The 25,929-nt window shown below is 40.6% G+C and overlaps 1 protein-coding gene across 3 annotated transcripts in view; it reads left to right on the forward strand.

Annotated features, from left to right (window-relative positions):
* The first annotated feature begins 5,185 nt into the window (after window positions 1-5,185).
* The window catches only part of SLC44A1 (solute carrier family 44 member 1), a 77,429-nt gene continuing 56,685 nt past the window's right edge, over window positions 5,186-25,929 (forward strand). Inside the window, exons 1-2 of one of the 3 annotated variants that reach the window (XM_052700702.1) lie at window positions 5,186-5,385; window positions 24,571-24,660. In XM_052700702.1, the coding sequence (XP_052556662.1) occupies window positions 5,359-5,385; window positions 24,571-24,660 (117 nt within the window). In that variant the 5' untranslated portion in view covers window positions 5,186-5,358. The remainder of the gene's footprint in view (window positions 5,386-24,570; window positions 24,661-25,929) is intronic. The other 2 variants (XM_052700703.1, XM_052700704.1) reach the window with 2 other exon arrangements.

Here is a 25,929-nt window from a genome sequence, read left to right on the forward strand (position 1 = left end):
TTTAATTACAGGATCAGTGGACTACTACTTAAAAGGTATTTTGCTGACACACTCCTTGAATATTTTTGACAGACATCAGTGGCCAGGACCTTTGCTGTACACTTCTGTGCTCACAAAAAAGTTACTAGGCTAGACAGTTTCAGAATGTGGGAAGTTTTCATCATCCTGATTCACTCTGAAAGCATTCTCCTTCTCCTTCCTTGGAGTTTTCATCTCTCAAACAGAAACAAATCTAAGCTGATCAATTTATGGGGCTACAGCAAAAGTAGAATCACAGAAGGTTTTCTAAGTTTACCAGTAACTTCACTAAATTATCTGTTCTTCTGTGGTTAGGAAGTCACCAAGAAGAAACTTAAGAACTCTTTCATTGAGCAGTACATAACTTCTCCTGGTAAGAGACGAAAAATTCTGCAAGAATCCTCCCATTCTAACTGCATAGCAGGAATACTCATACGCTTTTGCCATGATTGAATAAAACTCTTAACTAACAGAACCTTCAGTGTAAATACTAGAATCTGTAGGATACAGCTTCAATTTTCTGCTCTGTAACTGGTGTCCCGTGTGACTGATGCAACAAATGCCATAGTTTCCCAGTAGTAAACAACTGTAAAAACATGTTTAACTTTTCAGGAAGACCATCAGTCTATATAAAATAATGTAGCCTAAAGATGCTGAGTAGATCAATGGGCTTTACCACCACACTGCTCAGAGCCATACCATTTGCAGTGTGTTTACTGGAACAACTTCTCATATTGTTATTTCATTTCTGTTCTGAAATCAGCAGAATCAGTCTTACATCCTGCACTGACAGACATGTATGAAGGAAAACAGCTAGTTTGTTCACAGAGCAAAATGAATATGTGATTCTATATTTAAAAGGAATAAAAAAAGAAAAAGCCAAACAAGAAATATTGACGCTAGGAGCACAGAAGTTACACAGGATTAGATTGTTAAAAATACAGAGTGGTTGCCAAGCATTTATGGGTGCAAAGCTGTTAGTGGGCGGAAAAGGTTAGCATAATGGTAACAAGTTGAATTTGTCTTTTAGAAAAGGGAGGGGAGCACACACTCTAATAACACCTTGTACAGCAGAACTGGCTTTTAGCCTGTATGATGCAACTTTTCATTAACAGCAAGGCTTGATCTGGATCTCCTTTTGATTAAGCAGGCAGCTCAGTACTGAGGCTTGTCTGAAAATTCTGTCTCAACATTCTCATTTAAAGATATATACAAAAGATCTGAATTTTATCTACTGATACGTTAAAGGCATTTTTCCCAGTAATTAGGAATAGAAGCTAGAGATTGTTATTCAACTTTGGAAAGCCATTAGGTCTTTAAATATGGTTGCCCAAGGTCAGGATTCTACACCTGGTGAGAAAAGATAAATTTTGTCATGGAATACGTGCTTTCTGGAATGCTTCCTTATCTTCTGTTTTGTCCCTCCGACATTTCCTAGAGCAGAAACAGTCTGGATATAAGCTACAATTTACTTATGTACCAAAGGCATTTTGTCATTTTAAGGCCTTCTTTGTGTTGCCGTCGCTCTTTCTCAGTATCAGATGATACTTCAGAAATTCTAACCTGCCATTCTGAGACTAGAAATTAAATAAACATTCATATGAAGTTTATCCTTCCAGTCTGAAGGGAGAAGGGTAGATTCAAATCTGTTATACAAGTCTAAATTTTTATTAACCCTAAATCTGGGCAGTTAGATTTAGACTCTAACAGCTTGTGATATAAAGATGCCTTAGAGCTAATTATAATCAGCTTCAAAAACAAATCCATTAAGCATGGTTCAAAATATCTACTTTAGCATTTGCTTAAGGTTCAACTTCTGCATTACTAAATTAAGATTCAGCTGTTCTGCTTTCTGTCCCCTCAAGTTTATCCCTGAAATACTAATCTGAATTTACACAAAAACAAGTGCAAACATGAGTAAGAAAGAACTTTCAAACCCTTTATCTTCTTTCTGCAACTGGCCCAAAAAAGTGCAGTTCAACTAACAAAAGCCAGACATTTACTGCTGCCTCTATTACTGCCTCTGTCAAAAATGCAACTAATTTCCTCAGGGCAGAGACACAGATAAGGGCAATTACTCTGACGATTGCTTCTAATGCTTACACTTGACCAATTGCTTTCTGCAGTTGTCACATACTGATTCTAGACCCCAGCTACCTATGTGACAGCTAGTATGTCTTTACAAGCTTTTCCAGAAGTACTCCTCCTCACTGTGAAGGCCCAGAATTATTTAATCACTACAAATCTACCACTCCCTCCACACAGCTGCACAGAGCTTCTGACTGCTGAAAGAGTCTATAAATGTGGAGATCATGATTTAATCCACTGCTATCTTCAGATAATTATGCCGAATGTAAGAAGTGTCTAATTAAAAAGCAGAAGCAATATTAAATAATAACAACAACACTTTGATGAAATACAATGACTACATCAAAAAAGTCTTCTTAACAAACTAAGTCACACCTACAGCACAGGTATCACCTTGCTGTTACTGAAGGAAGTGAGAAACACAAAGGCTAGGCCAAAGGTCAGTTATACAAACAGCAAAAGTGACTAATGTGTTCAAAGTCATGCAGTCATTGACTGGAAGTTTCTTATTGCCTATTCCTGCATTGATCATCAAGGAAACATGCCTCCTAAAGCATTAATGCTTTTGGCTTGCATGGGCTACACTGAGTGAAGAGAATGGTCTTGGGCCACATATATGTAGGTTACTCTGAAAGTTATGACTCCTATTTATTTCTTCAGAAATTATAACGAAGAGTACAGTAACACTGTTTGACTGAAAAATTCTCAGCTACAAAACACTGTTTTTTCACACAATCACCACCATTAGCCATGTGTTTTTGCCAGCAATGAACAAAGACCTGCATTTCGTGCTTGTAAACATCCACACCAGCAGTCACACCACTGTCACTACCCACCACCTTGTGCTCACATCTGCTGTTTGATCTCCATAAACCAAGAGCTGATGAATGTCAGTGGGTACAATTTTTTCCACATGGGGGGAGTTCAGCGACACACCTTTGCTTAATACATTCCAATGTCAGATGCTGTTCTGTCAGACTGGCCCTCTCTGCCATCTGTCACACGGCAACAAAATGGAATGCGATGTTAGAGGGAAGGTTCAGTCTTTACTGCCGCAACACCAGCATCTAAGTCTGATGTCGTGTCATAAAATAGGAGGCACTGATTTTGCAGCAGCCCTCGTTAAATGTAAAACATAGTTAATGTATATAAAGTAACAACACTTATTTCAATTTCAATTTTTTTTTAATTAAAACATACACAAACGTGAGTAACAAAAACATAAAACTAGTGGGATATGTGACCTTGTTTTTGTGAAACTAACGCATCAGGTTAGTTCAGTGGCAGTGGATGACGTTCTCAGTGAGCTCTAAAGGTGTTCAAGTAGAGATTTTTGTTGAAATTTTACTTTTCCCATACTTTATCCATGACAATTGTTCTCAACTGTGCATGCTACCAAAAAGCAACGACACGAATAAGGCGTGACTGTGAAGTGATGGGCATTTCTCTCTGTTAAGAGAAGTCTTATAAAAGTCTTGAGATGAAAAAGGAAGGGATAAAATTTCCTTGCAAAATAAGTTGAAACTTTGGAAGCATAAAGAAGGACGGGGGGAAAGGGGGGTTCTCTGCAAAACAAGATAAAGCTGAGAAGAGTTTTGGTCACAAGGATCTGGTTAAACAAACATATCTTGCAAACTCTTGCTGGCTTGACAAGACAAAGAGGAGAGTTAATTGTGCACCACTATCTGGTTATTGCTGAGGGGCCAAGGTGGGACATTCAGAAGGGAAGAGATGTCACCATGATGGTACGGGGCAGGGGGCAGCTGCATTGTGAGCTGTGCTGGGCCTCATGCAGGCTGCAGTCGGACAGGCCTGTAAGCACTGCTGCAAAATACTACTTTGAAGGTCACACTTTCAAATACCACATATTTGGACAGAATCAGGCAGAACAATGAAAAACGATGGCAATGTGTATGAGTGGTAAAAAAAATTTTTAACCCACAAGCAAGAACTTATGAAATTTGTGAAGGCAACACTGTTTGCCATTAAAGTCAGAAGAGCTAAAAAAGATGCATGATTCATAATTCACCCACACACCAGTTTTAGCTCTATTTGAAAACCTTAACTAGCCTCCTTTGCTAGTCACATGCCCTCCTTTAAACTTAAATCAATCTGGCGTTATTTCTAATTGTGGGTATTCTGTTGTATCAATGGGATTGCACTGACCTTCAAGTAAAACTGCTGGGCCACACAACCTTACCCAGAAAGGGGCTGCAAGCTTCCAAGGAGAACTCTCCTCCATTCTGAGCAGAGTTGTTGCCTTTGCTGCTATTAATGACTACAAGACGCAGCCTCGCCATTACTGATCTCAGCTGCACTGAGGCATCTGTTGCCGGGGACTGCTTCACACACGTGGTCCTGCCTACACTTGGAGCCTGAACTTTGATGTGGCTGATGAGCAACATGAAACCACTTTTTTCTGCAGCCACGGAGGCAGACACCTCAAAATAGCAATCCTGGAGCTTGTCTCTGGGAAGGCTGCAAAACTTGCCCAAGCCAGCCGAGAAACATATGGCAATCGCCCTTACAGCAGGGATACGGGAGCATCATCCGCAATCACTCCAGGCCACCCTTTCACCTGGCCACATGAGACCACAGCTGCGACTAAAATAAGAGCTGCCGAACTGGATAAAACGCACCCAACGCATTTCAAGGCCCGCGGGCTTCTCACAGTGCCTCCCAACGGGGAGCAGAAAAGCACCGCAGAGCTGCGCAGGGACCTCCCTCTGCGCTCCGAGAGCCTTATCTGCAGCTCCCAGACCACCGGCGGGGCACCCCACGCCGCCGCTTCGCTCGGCAGCCACTCAGAGAGGGAGGGCAGCCTGGCCCCGCGCCAAGCCTGCCTCCGTCCCCGCTGTCGCCTAGGCAACAAGGCGAACGGGCAAAAGAGATTGCGCCAGCGGAAGCGACCCCCCGCGCGGGGCGGAGCGGAAGCGGAGGCGGTGCCGGCCGGTGGCGCAGGTACCCCCGGCGCTGCAGTGCCCCGGCCCCGCCCTCGCGGCCCGCCCCGCCCTCAAGCCCCGCCCCGCCTCCAGGCTCCGCCCCTCGACCGCGGCCGCCGCCGCCGGGGAGGCTGCGCGGGCGCCGCGGCGGAGTCGTTAAAGGAGCGAAGCTGTCTTGAAAGGGCCCGGCACTGCCCCGCGCCGCCTCGCCCGTCGCCGCCGCTGCCACCACCGCCCCGGGGCGGGCCGTCGCGGCGGGTGGATGTCCAGCGCCTAGCGGGCACCGCCGGGGCGGGGACGCACGGACGCCATGGGCTGCTGCAGCTCCGCCGCGCAGGTGAGCGCCCCGCGCCCCGCTCTGCCCCTCCGCCGCCGCCCGGGCCCCCCGCTCCCCCGGCCTCGCAGCCCCCGCCCGCGCTGTGTCCTTTTCCCCCGGGGCTCCTCCTGTCCTGGCTCAGCCCCTGCCCCCGGCCCTGCCCCGCTCCGGGCCCGGTTGCTCCCGCCGCCCTTCCCGGTGTGTGGGGCTGTCCTCGGTCCCCCCACCCCCCGGCCACTTTCCCTCGCCGGGTCCCTCTAGTCGTGTAGCGCTGCTCCCCCCGGAACTTCACACTGTTTGCTCGGCCTCCTTCCTGAGGTTGTGATCGTGACTAACGCCGCGACGGTGCCCGCCCGTAAATGTTGGCTCTCAGGTTGCGGTGGCTGGATCCAGCTTCCAGCGGGCTGCTTCTGTTGGAAAGTCCATCTCTGCCGTCCCGGATGACTCATCGCAGGGATGAGTTTTTTAAGTCAGCCGTTCAGTCAGTATTCCTCTTTATTACCGTATTTTTAATTTTTTTTTTTTTAATAAGGATTCTGTCCTTCCCACGCAAAGCACTGCAGAGCTGTCCAGTTGCAGTAGGAAGCAACATCCTTTTTGTACGGCAAATTTTGCTGCAAAGAGAGAGGCAGTGAGCTTTGTGTGGTATGTGGGGAAATGGTCTGGAGTTGCAGAGGATGTCGTTTTCCACGAATGTTAGAGGAGATGTTCAGATCATGAGGCCACTGCAGCAGGCTGCTGCCAGGGAGTCTGTGGTTTGAGGTTTGTTAAAACTGTGCTGGATAAACATCTGCTAGGAGTGGCTTAAGCGAGGCTGATACGGACTTTGAGCACTGTGAGCGAGGCAGATGTTTTGAAGTGATGTTTTGAAGTCCCTTCCAACCTCACTTTCTATGATCTGTATCAAAATTCGTTCTTGTAAGCTTTTCATACCCCCCTTTAAGGTGTTTCTTATGAATTTGAATTGCTTGTTCGGTTTATGTTCTTTTCTTAAATGAAAAAGCAGGTCTGTGGTTTTTGTTAGACCAAAAGCAGGGAGAAATAGAAGATTGGATGTTTTAAGTTCTCAGATTTCAAATAACCCATTTTATTTTAAGTTTTTTTTTTTTTTGTGGAATTTGCCTTTCCACGCCAGATCTCATGATGCTGATGATATGCTGCTGAAACTCTCATTTGCTTTCCTTGTGTGTGGCAAGATGTGGCACAGTAATTGAGCTTAGCATCCTGTCTGCGTAACTGAGCTGTATAGAATGGTTGATTATTTAATTCCCTAACCAAGAGCAATTCTGCATCTCCTCAGGAAATGTGAATCAAAGGCTAGTTGCTGAATATTTCATCAGCAACAGTTTTCTCTGGCATATTGTTTGCAGAAACCTTTCTACCAACAGTGCAGCTCTGCTTTACAGCCTATCGTCTGTCATCTCCTTCCTTTATCATTAACAATAGATGTTGGCTTCCTCTACTCCTGCCTTTATGCCTTCCCCTCCCTTATTTCCTCCAAAGCTTTCCTTGAGATCCATCAGATGTTCCTTCATGTTGCCTCGTACCTTGTTTCTCCCTGTTCAGCTTCATGTTAGGCTTTCAAAGTCTTCCTTATCATAACTCCTTATCCTCATTCCTTATGACCTTATCAAGTTCATTTCTCCTTAAGTTTATTCTCCAGCTCCCTAGCTTGTTTGATCTTCATCTGCTAATCCTCATTCTTGTTTCTGAGAGGCGATTACTTGTATTTTGGCTTTGCCAGCCATTTTCTTGTCTAGTTCTGCATCTCCAAGTCCTTTCTCACGACTGCCACCTCCTCATCTCATTGATGTTACTGCATCTACCTGAGACTGGCTGTTGAACCAGGCAGACTTCTTTAGTGTCTTCTCCATAGCTCTTATTTCATGCTCAATTGCCTTTTTTTTTTTTTTTTTTTCTTTCAGTGCATTTCCCGGTTCCTTTGCTTTGTAGGCTGTCAGGAGCTCTGCCTTAGGCTTTTTCCTGTTTTTCTTTCCCTGTAGAATCTAAAGGCTGCAAAAAACAAAACAAACAAACAAAAAACCAAACCTGATTCCAACTGACGTGTTTACCTTTTCTCTGCACTGAGCCTACTACTTTCAGGGATGGATTCCCATGTTTGTTGTCTGCTACTTCTGCCTTTAATTGCTTAGCTTGGCCCTATATTCCTATTCATCCTGTTTATCTCCAAACATTTGGGCTTTTGTTTTTCGGTTTTTGTTTTACCTTTTCCTGGATCTTACTGCCTTCCAAATCTTATCGAGTTACTGTCCTCCATTTGTAGAACTGACAGTCAGCTTCAGTCTGCATTCCTTCTTTTCCAAACTCCTGGAACAGCAAGTAGAAATCTAAATTGTTGGATATTCTCTCTTCTTGTTCTTGTTCTTTCTCGCTGTTATGGCTGTCATGGTCTATGGTTCTTTAAGTGCTCATGCTATTCTATACTTATTTATGTGGACTTTGCTGTAAGTTTTTGTGCTTACTTGTTTCTCTTGACCAAACCTTGTGCAATGCTGGCTAAACTTTCCAACTGTGTACTATTAATTGATTAGGATCCTCTTCATGCTGCAGTTTCTTTGAAGTGTGGTTGTAAGGCAGAGGTGCAGTGACTTATTTGAGATGAAAACCTTGTAAAGGATGGAAAAAAGCCTCACCTTTAATGCATCTCTTGCCTTGCAGTGCTGCTGCATTGTCAGTACCTTCATGCAGTTGCAGCCCAAGGTCCTCCCTCACTGTGTTTTCATCATGAGTTTTGCAAGGCGCTTCTGTCTGGGTGCATCTCTTTCATTGTAGATCTGCTGTGCAAGAAACTCTTCACAATATTTTAATTCTTTTTTTCTCATTACTCTTTGTTGTTGTTATCCTTTGGAAGTGCACTTTCTGAATTTTAGTGCTGAAGCTCTGAGTAGATAGTCAAATTCCTTATCAAACGCTTGGTTTTATCTGTTTAAAAAAAATGAGTTTGCAGTTGTGGGGCAACGCTCTTTCCGTTCTTTCCATTACTTCTCAGTGATGTTTTCTGTCTCACTGTACTAGTCCATGATGAATTGAATTTGCAGGAGGTACTACAAGGGTTCATCACTCTTGTCTCATCGTAACTGTCAGTCTCTGATGTAGAGCTGTTTGACTGAAGTAATCCATACAGTTGGTGGTGGATTGTTTTGTTTGTTGTTGGTTTTGTTTTATTTATTTTGTTTGCTTTTGCAAGAAAGCTTCCATGATGGTTTAATTCTGATTGCTCCAGTGGTCTGGTTTGCATCTCTGTTGTAGGGATACAGAGTTCTGGAGTTCGTGGAAGGGGACAAGCTGTGAGACAAAGTGGATCTTCTTAAACTGCTTTTTCTTGGGTTAGCTCCAATATGGAATTCTTTCTCCTTTCCTGGTCTTATGTGGATAAAGTGAAGAAGCTGAGTGTAGTTACTAGGTATGTGCTTTGGCATTCTGTTGTAGGATCAGTGTTTGTGCTTGGTCAGGGAAATAAATGTGGCCTCAGTGTTTGTGCTTCGTAGCTGTGTGTGTGTATGTATGTATGTATGTATGCATATATATTAATCTTCACATCTTTCTTTGCTGTAAACTTCATGTAAAATGCATATGAAAAGGACTTCAAACCTTGCTGGAAGCTGTAGGGAGGAGTGGGTTAAATATAGCATGAGCTTTAGTAGTGGACTTGTTTTTTTACAAGACCAGAAAAACATTCTGTAAGAAAAGCAGAAGACGGATCATCCATTAACCTTCCTACGGCACTTGATGTCAAAGCATCAAAGAGTAAATTTGGAATTCATAGTTTTTATAATATTTTCATAGTTCTGGTGAAACATAAGCCTCTTGTGAGCTCTTATGGACAACATATATCATTCACTGCACATTAGCTCCAATAAGATCTTGCAGTCAAATTTCTAAATGCAAGGGGAATCAAGACATGCCTGCTTCGCTGCTACTATGAATATGATTGTGGAAGAAGATGAACTGGTTAACGGTGTTTATAGTTAAAAGTAGAATGAGATGTGAATTCTTCCAGCAGTTACAGCATTTATTTTCCTTCTCAACACCTTGATTCTAGATGAAGTCTCTGGCAAGCAGATGCAGAATGAAGGATGAAGCATGCAAGTAGGATTCAGAAATGGTGCTTTTTAGTCAGGCATCTCACGGGGCTGTTTACTTTTTTTTTTTTTTTCTGGTATTTCTGGTCTGTGAACTCCATTTACTCCCTGTGAAGCATCAGGTGTACATTTTACAAATGCTGTCACAAGCAGCTACACAACCTGTGCATATGATTCCTTTTGATCTTTTCATAGAAGGAAATACTTTAACTACAGAGCTACTTGCAAATACTCCTTTTCAAATCCATTGAGTTTTTTTGCAGAGGCCTAGCTCCTTCTGGAGTGTAGACTGTCTTTAAGTTATGTCAGATCTTAAAAGTTGTAAGTAACACATTATTTCGTTTGTGAGATTGATAACTCTTGACTGGCTTTTTTTTTTTTTTTTTTTTTTTAGCACTTCAAAAGCTGAACACTTGGATTAAGAGCAAGTATAGAGTATTGCATCATTAGAAGATAATTTTTCTGTAAAGAGAGAATGGTTTCAGGAAAGATTGCTATCTTAATGGTGAATGCTAAGTTAAAAGCTTATGGTAGTCTAACTGGCATCTGGATTGCTGTCAGCTGTCAAACTTCCAGGTTGATAATCATAAGGGGTGTATTCAGGATTATGCCACTGACTACTTCTGTTTTTCCTGATGCAGAATTGGCAGTGTTTGTGGTTATGTGGTGAAGTTCCCGGCGTCTTGACGCTTTTAGCTCTGAAGGGAGCTTTTCATTAACTTTGCATGCGCTTCTTTCCTTTAGGCTAGTTATAATTTTTGTTCATTTGAACTTCAGTTGTTTTGTCTGTGAAAATCAGACCTAGTGAACCAACTTGAAACTGTGTGTTTTATTTTGTATTTAGATCTTTCTCACTTGAAGAATCTGGGCGGTTGTATAAATCCTGCAGTTTGCTTCTGAAAGCCAGCGATGAAGCAGGGTGTTGCCAGATTACTTATACCCACTGGCTGAACTGATTGCAAATTTGTACCTATATTTGATGAAACTGTTCAGAGAGTTTGTTTATGCATAAATTGCATGGAGCAAGTTTGAGTTGGTGAATAGGCTTTCTAGTCACTTTAACAGGCTTAGGGAGTGAGTGAATTTCATTGCATTTAATAGCCTCTTATCCCTGGGCCATTCCTCTCTCCCTTTTTAAAAAATATTTTAGATAAGTAAATTTGTAATGGAGAATAAAACTGTACAGTTTAAAAACAGCCTTAAGAGTGTTTTAAGAAGAAAAAAAAGGCATTAATATGCAGAATCTTCCCTTTCAAGTCCATCTTCACCAATTCACGATTTTTTTTCTTTTGCTTTACTAACACCCAACATGCAGTGCACTGCAAAAATAGGAGATGATTGCACCCTGTAAGAAAGTTGAAGTTCTAACATATGTTTAATAGTTTCTAGCTGTAGCTGTTTGAGCCAGTAATACTACTGGAGTGAAGTGGAGCGTAATGACAAAGGGAATGTGGTGACTTATGCCTGACATCCTCTCATCCTCTCTTAATAAATATGATGTAATTAAGCAGCTGTTTACAGCACAAATGAACTCTGGCCTGGATTTTTTTTTTTTTTTTTTCCTGTATTGGAGCCACTGTTGCTGCTTTCCAGATGATTTATTTGACTGAGAAAGGGAACTCTGAATGTTGTTTTTGTATCTGTAGAAACTAAACAGGAAACCCATTGAAGTGTTTTGTACAAGGCTATAATCCTTAGGACTTGGAAATTCCATCACAGGCTCCCCCTAGTTTGCTATGAAGAACTGCAAAATAATTGCTTACACACAAGGAAATGTGTTTTTGTGATGAAGTAAGTACCTGATGCATTATTTGCCTTTTTATTCTCCTACTCTTTCTTCCATGTAAGAAGTAGAGCCTTCTTAATGTTGGTTATTAGTTTAATGCGCTTTAGTGTCCTCAGACATTGGGGCAGTCCTCAGACTGCCCTCTTATTGTAATCCTGAGTGGTTTTCATTCCTGTTCTGGAACCTGTAAGTCAGGACTTTTTACGGAAGAATCCATATAAGCTCAACATTTTCCTGCTGTCTGTGAGAGGAAGCTAGTGCTGATGATAATCTTTGGAGTATGGTTGAATATTCCCAAAGGCTTAGCAATTTCTGCTATAGCTCTGTCTTTCTGCTTCCATATGCAGTGATACAAAATAGTGTAGGTGACCAATGTATATATGCAAGAGTTAGTTCCTAGTGTTTAGTGTAGAGTCATAATTTTTTGTTCCAGAACTGTGTTTGTGTTGGCACATGCCAGTATGACTCTCTAAGCTTGCAGAACTCTTTACTAAGTGGGTCTATGCATTCAAAAGATAGGAAGCTCTTCTGCAGGGATTGTAAATGCAGTAATAATAATTAAAACAAAACAACAACAAAAAAAAGAACAACCAGGTCATGAGCTCTTAAAGAGGTGTGTTGAGTTTGGTCTTGAATTTCAGCTTTAGATACTTCAGAAAGGAGAAGTTCTTTTAAATCAAATTGTTTACAACAGAGCGCGCAGAAATGGGCAGCATTTTCTAACTTTCCCGTGGAAGCCACGCATTTGGGGATTCTGCTGAGTGCCACGTTCTACTGCTGGCGTCATGCTGTGACAAAGCTGTCTTCTTTGGAAGCTAAGCATGTGCTGTAGCTGTGCAAAGTTTTACTATTCCAAAGTTTTAAAAATAAATGATAATTTGAGACTCGCAATCTCAATCGTAAAATCTGAGAAACTGTTCAATAGGTTAATGGACAAATAACAAAATCCATGTGGAAGAACTAACTCAGTGTACACTATCTTTAAAATGAGCTTTCTTTTATGGCATAATTACTTTTTATTGATTATAAAGCCGTGTGGAAATACCAAACATGCTCTGAAATGCGTATTTTACTTACATGAAAAATATTACTGTGGTATTTTTGAAATGTCTCGACTCACTGCTGCTTTCAAATAAGTACTTCACTAATTTCTTGAAGAGAAGAAACAAGAACAAAATATTTCGAGAGTTAAAAACTGAGGTTTTGTCTCTGAATGGCTGTATTTTTGAAATTTAAAATATCAGCAGGTGTGCTGATCGTGTCAGCTCTTTTTAAAACAGCTGTGTCACATTGTAAGATAAATATTTAAGTTGTAGCCTATAATGGAAGCGATGTCACCAAGGGGGTTTTAGAAGCAGTGTTAAATATGAGTCGACTGAAAACGAGTGTAATATGATATACTGCACAGTGTGTGTCAGATTCATAAATGAAGTCTCAAAGTATGAATTTCCAGTGTAAGCATATTACGCCATCTATAATATAAGCACTGTCTTATGTGCTTTTGTTTTCACTTACATTATATTGAAAACTTGTAAATACTGTGTGGTGTGTATGAGAATATTAATGAAACAGCAGGTGTGGAAGTACTGAAGTACAGTGTAACTTCATTACCTTTTAGTGCATAACATTACAGCCATATTAAACTATCAGGAACCTCTTCCTTTTTGTAGTTGGATCTCTGAACATCTTTTCTGGGAACAAGGCCTTGGATAATGGTTGGTGATTTGGAGCCATTAGGCAAATTTGGGTGCAGGTCCCAGAAGTTCAGCTAGCATTTTCTTCACAGTGTCTTGAAAAATAAATGAGATCGTAGTAGAAGTAGCTCAGAAATATGTATGAAATGAACCACCACCGTAACTTGCATATTTTGTAACACAGTTCTTTTTGGTGTAGCCTAGAGGAGTTTGGATTGGCTTATATTATGCAGAGAATAGTATCATTGTGGAGGGCACTTGCAAAGAACACCGCGTACTGTTTTCATTTCTTTTTAGAGATGAGTGACTGCCACTTGTGGTAGCGTTTGTGACTTCTGTAATAGTACTGCAGTGCCATTCTCCCTTTCCCCTGGAAATGAGAGGCCTACCTTCTGTTGTGTAAATAATGGGCATTTCCAAGTTTCTGTCTGCCTGGAGAAGCTGTATTGGCAGGCTTTTTGCTGTAGGAGTCCAACTGCTAACCCTCAAGGACAGATCAGGCCAAGTCTAGAGTCACAAAAAGGTTTGGGCTGGAAGGCAGCACGAGGCTCACCCAGTTCCAGCCCTGTGCCATGGGCAGGGCTGCCACTCCCACAGCTAAGGCTGCCCAGGGCCACATCCAATGGGGCCTTGAAAGCCTTCAGCTATGGGGCACCGCAGCTTCGCTGGGCAGCTGTGCCAGGGCCTCTACTCAAGTGACTTAAGTCCTCCTAATATCTAACCTAATAGGTAACCCTGGCCAGGGGTGCGCCAGCTCTCATCAATTTGTGACTCTCCTCTGGATCTACTCCAGCAGCTTTGCATCTTCTTTGTGCTGGAGGCCCCAGGCCTGGAGCCTACAGCCTTCTCCCAGTACTCCAGGTGAGGCCTCACAAGAGCAGAGAGGGACGATCTCCTCCCTCTCCCTGCTGCCACACCTCTGTTGATGAGCCCATACTGTTGACCTTCCAGACTGCACGCTGCTTTTACAGAACACGCTGCTGGCTCACGTCCAGCTTTTTGTCTGCCAGGACCCCCAGGTGTTGCTCCCTGGGGGATACGTCACTGGCTTCCAACTGGTTGTAGAGCCACTGACCACAGCCCTCTCACTGCAGCCATCCAACCAATTCTTTATCCACTGAATAGTAAGATCGTCAAATACCAGTCTTTTCCAATTTGCAGACGAGGATATGGTGTGGGACTGTATCAAGGTCACTACTAAGAATTTCTTTGCGATTATGGAGGTGTTTTTATTGCTACAGCATCATTTAGATATTGTACTGAGGGACATGGTTTAGTGGGACATTTGGTGACAGGTGGGCAGTTGAACTGATGATCTTAAAGGCCTTTTCCTACACTGGTGATTTTGTGATTCTATGATTCTACCTTTCAGGTGAACTCATAGTGATTACTAGAGTCTGAGTTTTCTGTACCTACTCAAATAATGAAGGAGTACTAGTATATTGCTGCATAATAAATCAGCTATAACGTGAACCTGAGGGAATTGTCAGAATCTGTGTTTGGCTGTTGTGTGGCTGCAGTTCTATATTGTTGGGTATTTTATCTGAACAATTTTAAGTGCTGCTCAGGAAATCAGCAGGTAATGTTGAACATTTTAACTGTGTTAGTGTTTCTGTAGTTGATGAAGTCATGAAGTCATTGCAGACAAATTTAGCACTTCAGGACTTTACTTTGGCAACACGTTTTTATCACATGAAAATTTTATGTAGAGAGCTAGTTCACTTGAGATAGTTCTTTCTGTCAGATGCTTTATGTGCGAAGAACTGAGTGTGTTTATTTTTTAGGAACAAATTCATCCAATCTTCCGAGTAATAGAAGAACCTAAAATAATCAGACTTAATTCTTCCTAGAGATAGCTTGCGTCAACTTCCATATTGTCGGAGGCTTAGGCTCTGTTTATGTGTGAAGGCTTTAGAAAATGGGCATATCTTTTCACTCCCTCTCAGTAGGAGTCCCTTTATGCACTATTTTAACAGGTTACGAGCTACTAATGCTTTTCTTTGAAAATATGAAGCAATACCCTAGATCATAATTTCATATTCAGATGTTTTACATACTTTCTCAGATCAGTTATCTATTATCTATTAGATTGGCTGTATATGCAGACAAATCCTCTCCTTTTCATGAAGTAATGTCTGACTCATTAGAGTTTCCATTCATCGTCAAGAAGGACGCACTTTGTCTACTTGTGTGATGGTTATCATGTGTGTTTTAACTTCAAAATGAAAGTCATAGAATCATTAAGGCTGAAAAAGACCCCTTAGATGGTCTATTCCAACCATCCACCTACCAACAATGTTGCCCACTGAACCATCTTCCTTAGTACCGCATCCCTGTGTTTCTTGAATACCTCCAGGGGCAATGACTGGACAGCCTACTCCAATGCCTGACTGCTCTTCAGTGAAGCTTTTCCTCATATCCAACCTGAACTTCCCCGGGAGCAACTTTGCACCATTCTTTTTCGTCCTTTTGCTAGTTACCAGGAGAAGAGTACAACCCCCACCTTGCCAAAGTAGGTGCCACTGGGAAGGCCAACAGTCTTGGAGTCAAAGATGCAGGGGGCTGAGACATCTTCACTGTCTCCTTGTGTACCTTCTATTTACCAGAGTAAATTCACACACAGACAAGTGTAACTGCCTAATTCATGAATTCTGAGTTTCTCTAGCAGTCACAGCTAGAAAAAAATCCCAAGTATCTATAAATATTGGGGATTCCTTGTAAACATAAGTCATCACAGATGGCCCACTGCAGATGTGACTGCTTTCTCCATGAAGACCTGGGAGCAGGGAAGTGTGGCACAGGGCAGATGCTCTTGTTGCGACAGATGCTCCAGCTCCACGGTGCACAGCCCCTGGTCAGCAGTGCACCTGCCATGTGTGCCACGTGTGCCTGCATTTCAGCAGCAGGCCCTTCTGCTGGGATTCACTGATTTCACAGATAGTTTTGCACAGCCTTTGAGCTGTTCAAATATCCCCTCCACACTGAGACAGACCAACAAAAGGTACTGATACTTCAGGATATGATGTTGTTCCTAAAGCTCTCATCTGTCCTGTTCCCTACAGCCTTCTCCCAGGTAGTCCCATGGAACAGAGGAGTGAAGTAACAAGTGAGAAGGCAAACAAACCAGGAGAGATATGTAGTATCAACAGGAAACTAACAAACTGGCACAAGGCCGTGATATACCCATATGGTACTTTTAATACCTCTGCAAGCTTCCCATTCACTACTGAGCAAGAAATCTATATGAGCTCTTCCCAAATCCCACCTGAGAGAGTTTGGAAGGAAAAAACACTTCTATTGGTAGCATTAATTTTGGATATAGCCTACTTATTCATTGCAGTTTGGATTCACTGTGAAGAGGGAGAACTATCTGGAAGACTGGATACTTTATTTAATTATGTCAAAATGAGGCAACTGTTTATAGAGTGGGAAAATTCTTTCTTTCTTGGTGTTAGCTTCCAAAGTAGAGTGGTCTAGAAATATACTGAGCTATTAATGAGGTCAAGACTCATCTCCTCTTCCATTTCAGTTCAAGAATCGGGATCTGTTCAGAGAAGTGAAAGAAATTTTGTTCGGACAACAAACAGTTAATGCTAGTTGTTCATGTAAACAGCTGAACAGTGTAGAAAGGTGTGCTGTACCTCAGACACAAAAGTGCCATGCTGTCTGGTAAACCACAGATTTACGTTCTTACAGTAAAAAACTTTTTTTTGTTTGTTTCACCTTTTTTATAGGTTGCATTCAAAAGCATCAGTGCTTCTGCATAAGGTTTACCAGTAACAAAGAAAGTACACAGAAGCAAGTTAATGCTAATCAATTGAATAGAGAGGTAATGATGTTACTGGGGGAGGCTGGCCAGTGGAGTGTCTTCCCTCAGATTTCCCCCAGCACATACCAGTGGCAGCCAGCAAGATGTCCACACAACTCCCTTGATAATGTGGCCAGATGTATACAACAGCAGGAGACAGCAAAGCATGATGTATCAGGGTAAGCAAGGTAGCTCACAGAAAGCAAGGATACTTACAGCTATAGGGCAGTTTCTCACAAACAAGTTCCTTCTATCAGCGTGATGAAGCTAGAAGCAGTTTACTTGTGTTTCTGAGCTGACAACTGCCCTTTCTCATGGACTGGTCGCCTGTTCAGGCTGTGATTTGTATTTTTCCACAAAGCTTGCTTCATGGTAAAGGCCAGCATATGAATAGGTCTGTTATTTAGCTCATAAATAAAATGATACATAAAATGATCCAAGAAATGTGCCTTGCCTGGTAATTAGTTAGTTAGGAAACACTATTTGTAACGGACAAATGTTTGAAGATTTTTTTTTTTCTGGCAGTGTGAGTGTATTTGAAAAATAGCTTGTTGGACAGCTTCTGGACAGGATGTGTTTTTGGTAGCAAGCTGCTTGACTTGGTGCTCTGGAGGAGAACTCAGGAGTGGGCTATGCCTTGGGTGCCATTTTTTGCTATGTGTGGTATTGCACCTGACTTTAGATATTCTGGAGCATTATAGTTCTACTGTAGATGTAGAGTGAGTGCAAATGCCCATTGTGCAATTCAGATAAACTGATAATTGGTTGATCTTCTTTCAGGAGAGAGCTGGCTCTGCAGGACACAGTAGTTGTTTCCCACAAAAGGACCTGGTCAGGATGAGTGTCTTTTTTGCCTCCAAGTGCTGTGTATTACTGCTTTGTGAGTGCTGTGACTCTATTCTGTGAAAATAGGTGCTCAGCTACACAGTCATTTCTGAATTCCTTCATTTGCAAATACAAATACAGCTTCCAGCAGCCGTTACTTCTGCTTGCTCTCCTGCAGTCAGCTGCAGTTGTGCATACTCTGAATCTAGATGTTAAAGCAAAGTGATAAAAAACAGAATTCAAAGGGGTTGTGGTTAGATCAATATCGCTCTTAGGTTAGATTTTGTAACAAGTGATCTTAGACTGCCACATCACTAATAATGTCCCTGGGGATTTATTAAAGTACAATGAAAGCTATCCTTTCATTTAGAGAGAAAAACAACCTGAAATACTTGCAGTCCAAAATTTCAATACCCTGTTAGTATTACTGAAACAGTCTGAAAAGGATAACAGTGAATATTCCTTTTTTTTTTTTCTTTCTGCAGAGACTCTGCAGAGCAGTAGAGAAATTAAATGAATTGTAGATATTTGAGAAGTTCATTTATATGATCCTTTTGCAATGATCTAAACAGATTATTTATGTTTCAAAAGAAAAAGCTTTGGCACAAATTGCCTACATTTATTTACTTCAGAGCAATACTTGTTCTCCCCCAAATAACTTTCAAAATCATTGTCCCAACTTCAGCCAGGTTGGTACTGGTAGCTAATTCAGGATTGCCAGTTAATTCAAAGCTTTTACATTCCTGTGAGTTAATGAACGACTGAGGTGGAAATGTCACTGCAAGAAAAAGGGCTGCGGCAAGAGCTGATTTATTCTGAGATGCCAGAAGTCTTACAAAGGGTAAGAAAAAGTGGGGGGCAAAATAAGGGAATGTTTATACTGCAAGAAGAACAGTAGCTGTTTCAGAAGTAGGAAGATATGAATGTATCATGTGGAAAGTCCAGGAGAAATAAAAGTTAACCAGTTCCATGCCTTGCAGAGCTAATTACTTTTTTTTTTTCCCCAGATTCTGTGCTCAAAACCAAATAGAAATCTGTGCTTCTGAAATAACTAGCAACAGACTCTAATTCTGATATTCATGTATGCCAGCATTTGTTTCATCAGCCTAACAACTGTTCTGTGGAAGTCAAATCTTAAATTTTATTAGATTTTCTGATTTGATGTCAACATGCTCTTAGGGAGGAAATCTTTTTAAAGAGTGTGCAGTTGCTGTGGTAACTACTCAAAATTTGGAAGGTGGGTTGGATAGAGAAGGGCGACTAAGCATTAGAGGATGAGGTCTAACAAGTGCAGTGTGTTTGTTAAGGGGAAGTACTGGGGTAGATTTAGGTTGTGAGCTTACACAGCCTTTAAGGTCACGTACTGAATTTAATGGTGAAAGCTGTGGTGAAGCCTTTGTACATGTTTTGTGTCTGTGTGCCTGGCAGTACTGTAGCCTAGCAAAACTTTCAGCAGAGTAGTGAAACCAGGTGGTCTGAAAAGTCATCTCATTAAAGCATAGAATTAACTGCTAAAAGGTGGATTGGGCCAATTGCTCAAGTGCCTGAGACTGCACTTCTAAGTCCTTTTAAAATGTAGACCTGATTGTTTAGAAACAGCTCTCTAAAGTCAAAATTGTTTTGTGTTCTCTATGGGGTTGAAAAAGAAGCGTCAGTTTCTAGTCTAGGAAATGTGAGAGCTTATTCTCAGTGACTGCAAATGGATAACCAGGTGTTTTGTTGGAAGTAGATTGAAGGTAAGAAATAACTAAAAGAAAATAAGAAAATAATTGCCTTCTAAGAAGGAATGTCAAAATGTTTTATGTGTATCTCTGTTTAAAAATGATTTCAGTTCTTTTGTCTTATTTTCTGGTATTTTGGCTGCAAGTAGAACAGAATAAAACAAAATGCTAAAGCACGAGAATTTTAAGTCATTGTTGAATCTATCATTATTTAAAAAATGCAGGTAACAAACAGTTTGTCATGATTTTGAACTTTCCAGGAGCTCTGGGAGCCTCATCTTGAAGGCCTTCTCTTGAGCCAGACTGGCTTTGTTCACATATCTTACTTTTCTGACTGTGGGCATTGCTTTAAAATATTGTCTTTGCATGGCTTTCTGATCACTGTTTGTGTATTCCTGGAATTCTGAAATTAGACTAGTAACTTGAAAAGATCACCCTACATCATGACTACTGATGTAGAGATTTTGATGGAGCGCTCGGTCTGTCCTGTGTCTTCTCAAGCTTTGTTTTGGACTGAGATATGTGGGGCCTCTTTCCGTTTTTTTCTCCTTAGCTACCTGTACTGAAGTACATCAGTGTTTTTCTAACCTGTATGTTCATTAAACTACTAGCTAAAATAACAGAATCTAATGTCTCCCTGCTTCACCTTTTCAGACAGTGATGTTTTTCAGAACAGTTAGTCATTGGGTTACCTCAGTGATAGCTTCATCTTTGTCTTCCTGAAACATGATCTGATCACAACAAGATTGTAGGATTTTTCTGCTGCCTTTCTCCCAGGTTGCAACATCCTCTTTGATGGCAAATTCTATGATTATCCTGATCTCATTCACATCTTTGCTGCTTACGCACAGCTTGATTATGTGTGCATATATGTACACAAGCATACGTGCATATGTATGTATATGTATTATATACACATGATACTGCACATATTCTTATTTGGTGTCTTACTTCAGTCATATTCCCCCCACATTTCACATTGCAGGAGACATTGTGTCTTTAAAGAAATTCTTTGATACCTGATTTTCAACATCCAATTAACTTTTGTGCTTTTTTTTAAATGTCTTTTTTGCTTCAGACTGTGTCAGGGTAATCAGTGTTCTGTGGCTTCTGTTATGAGGTTGTTTTCGCCCTTCTGTGCGTTCTCTGTAATTTCTTGTGTCTGTAATATTGGTCTGACATGCCTCATATTTTACTTCTTTTGTGCACTTACTTAAAAACATGCACATAAGCACTCAACTGCCCAACAGGAGTGATGCCCTCCAGTAAGTACATCAATTACAGTGAAAGTATAGTGAAAGTATAACCACTGGTTTTGTGCTGTGCTGGTAACTGTAAGGAATTATATTAACGTATGCAGGAGAAATCTATATTCAGATTTCTCCCACAGCTTAGTCCTGCAAAGGTGTTCTTTGGAAATGCGAGGGAGAGAAGAAGCTGGGAGAGGCATCTGAATGTGCTTTGAAGTGGTTGGATAGAAGGAATGTCAAGAAAATGGTCTTTTCTGTTTTGCATTTGCATATGAACACTTGCTTACTTGCAACAGTGTAGCTCTGAATTTGACTGAAGAAGTTTAAATTCTTCTCACTTCTCTCCAGTGAAAGTAAGCCCACCTTTATACACCGAGCTTTCTAGGTTTGGAATGAAGATGTTGTTGTAAAATCGTGCTAAACCCAGCAGTTCTTGTGGGAGGGAACGTATTGTTTTAGTGTAAGTAGTAGGATGTTATGCCAGAAGGACATACCTCGGAACCTTTGAGATGAGATTTTGTCAGTGGTTAAAGAATGGAGCATGTGCATTCTTGAGAGATAAATGGAGAGTCTGGCTGGCCTGTTAATTTTTGTGCTCACCTCCCTTGGGGAGGTCGCTGGGCGGAGAGTGAGCTACCAAATTAAAGGCTGGGAGACTTACATCAGCACCCAGAACTGCACAAGAGGAAACAAAGTTGTTAGGCAGATATGTGAAGGGGAGATACTAGCTTGGTATCTTTTGGATTCTGTTTGCTTGGAGAAACAGGGGACTACCTAGAGGATGTGAAGAATGTGAACCTGGCAGCAGCAATGGGACTCAGCATTGGGAACTAGGAGGTACAAGAGCTCATTTTTCTTACAGCAGGTACTCCTGCTTGCAGAACACATGCTGTTGCAAAAGTGAAATATAATACTGTTCACTGAAATCCTTGCCTGGGCCTAAGTCATTGGCTTGTGTTTCTCATATTCTCATTTGTTTTTGGGAACTATTGAGCTTGCTAGCCATTCTTGAAATTGTTCTTGCACAGGCTTCTCAGTGCTCATTTGGATTCTTAAGCAAATAACTCTTAAACCATTGAGATTGGGAGTGAAATCAGCTGTGGAGGGCAGGAAAGCTTTCCCAACCTGCTAGTTAACTTGTGGAGCTTTTTATTGCTTGTGGTCCATTTTGTCTGACAGTATTTGTGGTTCTCTGCACTGTTGCAGTGGTGTGCAGTCCTGTGCTTTCTTAGTCATAGGGGCTCCACAGGTAGCATAGCATAAATAATGAAAGCTTTATTTAAAGAGCGAAAATATGTATTTTTAAATTGTTTCCCCTCTTTTATTTAAACTTCCTGCCTTGCCAAATGTTGAAGGATTTTAATCTGTCTTGAGGAAAGCTGCAAATTATTAGAACTGCTGATTTATGGAAACAAAGCATCGTTTCTAGACTGCAGGACAATGAACACTTGTTAAAGCTTATGTTTAGCACAGACTCATAATTTCTGTTGCTGAAGAATGGAAACTGGTATCTGAATAGAAGTATAAGTGTGTAGTGTGCACAGGGAGTAGCCAGTACAGAGCCATAGACACACCAGGGTCCAAGATGATGATTAAGGGTTGTGAAACTAAGGAAGAAGTTCAAGTGGAAATGCGGAGTACAAGGAAGCAAATGAGAAGAAAACAGCAGACAGGTATTGGCTTGGGTTGTAGCAAGCCCTGAATTAGAGCTGGGGAGAGCCTACCAGAGACATTATCCTAAAGATGCGTAGTTTCTTACTGTACTAGTTTGCTGAGTGGTTAAAGTGCCAGTTGATAAGTAGTATCTTTTTAATTGCTTCCAGAGGCACTTTTTATTTAAAATAACTTCCCTAATGCTTTCTTTGTTTTTCTTTTTCTGCTTTTCCCCTACAAAAGCTAGTGTTTTTGAGCCAAGTTAAGACTTCTGAAGACTGAATTCTTCTTGGTAACTTTCTACATACCTGTTATGCCATGGCTTTTCAAGTTGTCTTTTTGAAACACAAATTGCAGTCCACTTTTGGAGGTAAAATGGGTTACTTATTGTAACTGTGACTTGTCAGGCAAGCTGAATGTCCTTCAGAGGACGTCCAGAGGCTTTTAAAAATCCTATTAGAAGATGTTGTTTGCAGATGGTACAGAGGATAAAAAAAAAAAAAATCAAAAAACCCACACCACCCTATCCATCTAACTGCTGCCTCTTTTCTCAAGGGCAGATTACACTTAAGGTGCAGCTATGGCTGAAATTTTTCTCTGTTGTGTATAAATAAAAGTAAGACTCTCAAATATCAAGGGTTCTTGGAAATGAATTTAGGAATACGAAGCACAAAGCTTTACATATTTTGTGCGATTCATTTATGTTAATTAAAACAATATAAATGTCACAATCTTACTGCAAATGTTAAGTCTGAATAGTGTGTTGGTTCTAAGCGTGAGCTTGCCAGGATCAGAAGGCAGTTTTGTTGAATGAGTGTAGTAGGATGAATGATGTGACCTTTTAGTGCCTCTTACAAGAGATTGCTGAGTAAAGTAGCAAGATTTTTGACTGATGGTGAATGTGTAGAGCACAGATGAGAAATACAAACACGTGTATCTGCAGTTTCTTTAATATGTGGCAAAAAAAGGGTGGAATTTCCTAGTGAAAAGCTGAGCTATTCAGAAGGATCCTTTTTGATACACACTGCATGCAGGATTTACTTTACTTTGTATCGTTATTGTTTTCAGATGGCATTATCTGTGTAGGATATCCACCTAGATATGTGAATAACAAAGCATGGCTTGCTAACAGCGCAAAGGCTACATGCTTTTTATTTATTTATTTATTTATTTTAATATAAGAATCTGGGAGTAGAATGGTTGGTTGAAATGTCAACAGTGTTTGTTTTTATTCAATATTGACATTTTCTACCCTGTCAACTAAGTCTTGAAGATGCTTTGGAGTCGTGAGTGGAAAAAGAAATCTAAAACTTGGGTAGGCAATCCCCTTTGATTCTGTTTTTGAAGAGAGCTGTTCTTTATGCTCATATTTCAATCTCCTTCTCCGAATATAAGGTTGGTGTGAGTGGTCTCTTGGATCTTGAGAGAAATGTGAGCAGTACTTATTTTGGAATTAATTGTAAAGATTGCACACTACCTGAAACTATCTGTTTTTAAAAGTAGCTATAATTAATATTGTCATGATAATAATAATAACATTCTAGTATGGTGATTTTATTTTATTTTATTTTTTTCTGCTACAGCTAGCGTTAATTCTTTACATGAAAATTGTTGCTTTCTTGAACTGTTTGATTGGACAGCAAAAGACCTAAGTATTTTAGTGGTGTATGCATACCTGAGAAATTTTGCTTCATGAGCAGCAAATAACTTGAATTGCTTAAGACTGCCTGTTTATTATTTGAAGCATAGTAAATAGCATTCAGCTTTATTGTTTTGACCTTGTAGTACACAACTTTCCTTTCTGGCTCTTGGGCAAAACTGACTAGAGTTCTTTCCTGAAATGTTGTGTTCAACTGCTTCTTTGCAGGTAGACAAGTGTTTCTTTAACACCAGTTTATTGTATCTGTTGTACATGTACTGTACTTGTTAAACCTGCCTGTAGTGTTTTAAAGAGTTTTTGAAAAGTGTAATACCAAATAATGCAAAGCAGATGTGGAAGTCTACAGTAGAAGACATTGATTTGATGCTGTTATCTTCTTTCTAGATAATTAAAAAAAAAAAATAGAAAAAAAGAAACCTGTTTATTGGATGAGTACCTGTAAATTCCTGCATAAATCAGTTTTTTTCTAGGTAAATTATTCTTTGTTGACTTAGTTGCCAGATAGTTGGAGATATATATATATATATTTTTTAATTGCCTTTCACAAGTCTTACTCTCCAGTTTTTTGGCCATTGGTATTTAAGATTTGATAGATAACTCCTACTGTATGTTAATGTCCCATAGTATCATTTTCTGCCTTTGTATCTATTAGGAGCAGAAAACTTAAACAAATGTTGTTAACCCCATCTCTCTTTTCTCATATAAGAGCTCCAAACGAGAATGGAAACCTTTGGAGGACCACAGCTGTACAGATGTACCATGGCTGCTCTTGTTCATCCTCTTCTGCGTAGGGATGGTGAGTAAAACTTAAAGGGTTTTACGACTGTTACATAGTTGAAGAGTTTGCATTATTTGAGGAAAGTTCTAGACTCAGTGACTTAATGAGTAAGGTCAGAATATACTGATATTTGAATTATCAGCTATAGAACAGAGTTGAGTACTGTACACTGTCGGAAGACCTTTGATAGGATTCAGAATTAATTTTTTTTGTGCCAGCTTCTGCTCCAGCTTACTTCCTAAAACTCCAGTTCTTATACTGCTGTGACTTCTTGGTATCTTGTGTTGTTTCATGAACCTGTGTATTCTTTTTTTTTTTTTTTCCTAGACACAGGATATCTGTCAACATTCTGTATAGCTGTGCTGTGTGCCATAACCCTGAGGAGTATGGATTTTCTAAAAGCTGTCAGCTTTCTGCAGTTCCTTAATCTCTGGTCTTTGGAATTCTTAATCCACCAAAAGAATTCCTTTTGTTTTCCCTTAGTGCTAGTCATTGAGTGCACTTGAAATGTAAAGATGACAGTATTTTCATTAAATATTATAAGGTACATATATCTTAAAATAAGATATGGATATCTTAAAAGCTTTGAAAGCATTCTATTTCATGAGACAAACGGCTTTAGTTGTGGTTGTTTTTCTCCTACCTGTGGTGTTGATGATCTGTGGTTACTCATTCTGTACCCACCTGCTCCAACAATCATGAATTAATTTGCTATAGGTTAGAGTCTGAGATTGTCTTGTCTGAGGAATACAATACACAGAGCAATTACCCTGTTGTTCACATATCCTTTTAGTTGGTGTTCTATGGGAGAGTTCAACTGAGCAGTCAAGTACCAAGATGGGCTGAAATGTCGTTCTTGCATTGTCTTCATTTAGATCAAATGGGGAGGAATTACATGATTTCTTTTAATTGTGTTTAGGGAAAAATTTTTGAACCATCCAAGAAGCTGAGTACTATGGGATGTAAGATGCATGATCTTAAGGCATTCATGTAATGTAAAGAGATCCTGTAAACTGAGTCAGTGCTGGAAATCAGCTTTAATTTTTACTTGTGATAATGGTCCTTTCTCGACTTTGACCTTGTTCTCACTTTGAGTATTAAATCTGTAAGTGCATTAGTGCATTGGAAAGAGGAGGACAATGAACAGCTTGCTGTCTGAAGTTTCTCTACAGTAATAGCCTGTCCATTATAGAGGACCCCTGTCTTGCATCTTCAGACCTTTAAACCCACTCGCATTTTAAGTATTCAGAGCCGACTTTGTTACCTGTCGTCGTCATCTCATCTGAT

Source organism: Tympanuchus pallidicinctus, unplaced genomic scaffold, assembly GCF_026119805.1.
Source record: "Tympanuchus pallidicinctus isolate F22 unplaced genomic scaffold, pur_lepc_1.0 scaffold4, whole genome shotgun sequence".
In the NCBI taxonomy this organism is placed as follows: domain Eukaryota; kingdom Metazoa; phylum Chordata; class Aves; order Galliformes; family Phasianidae; genus Tympanuchus; species Tympanuchus pallidicinctus.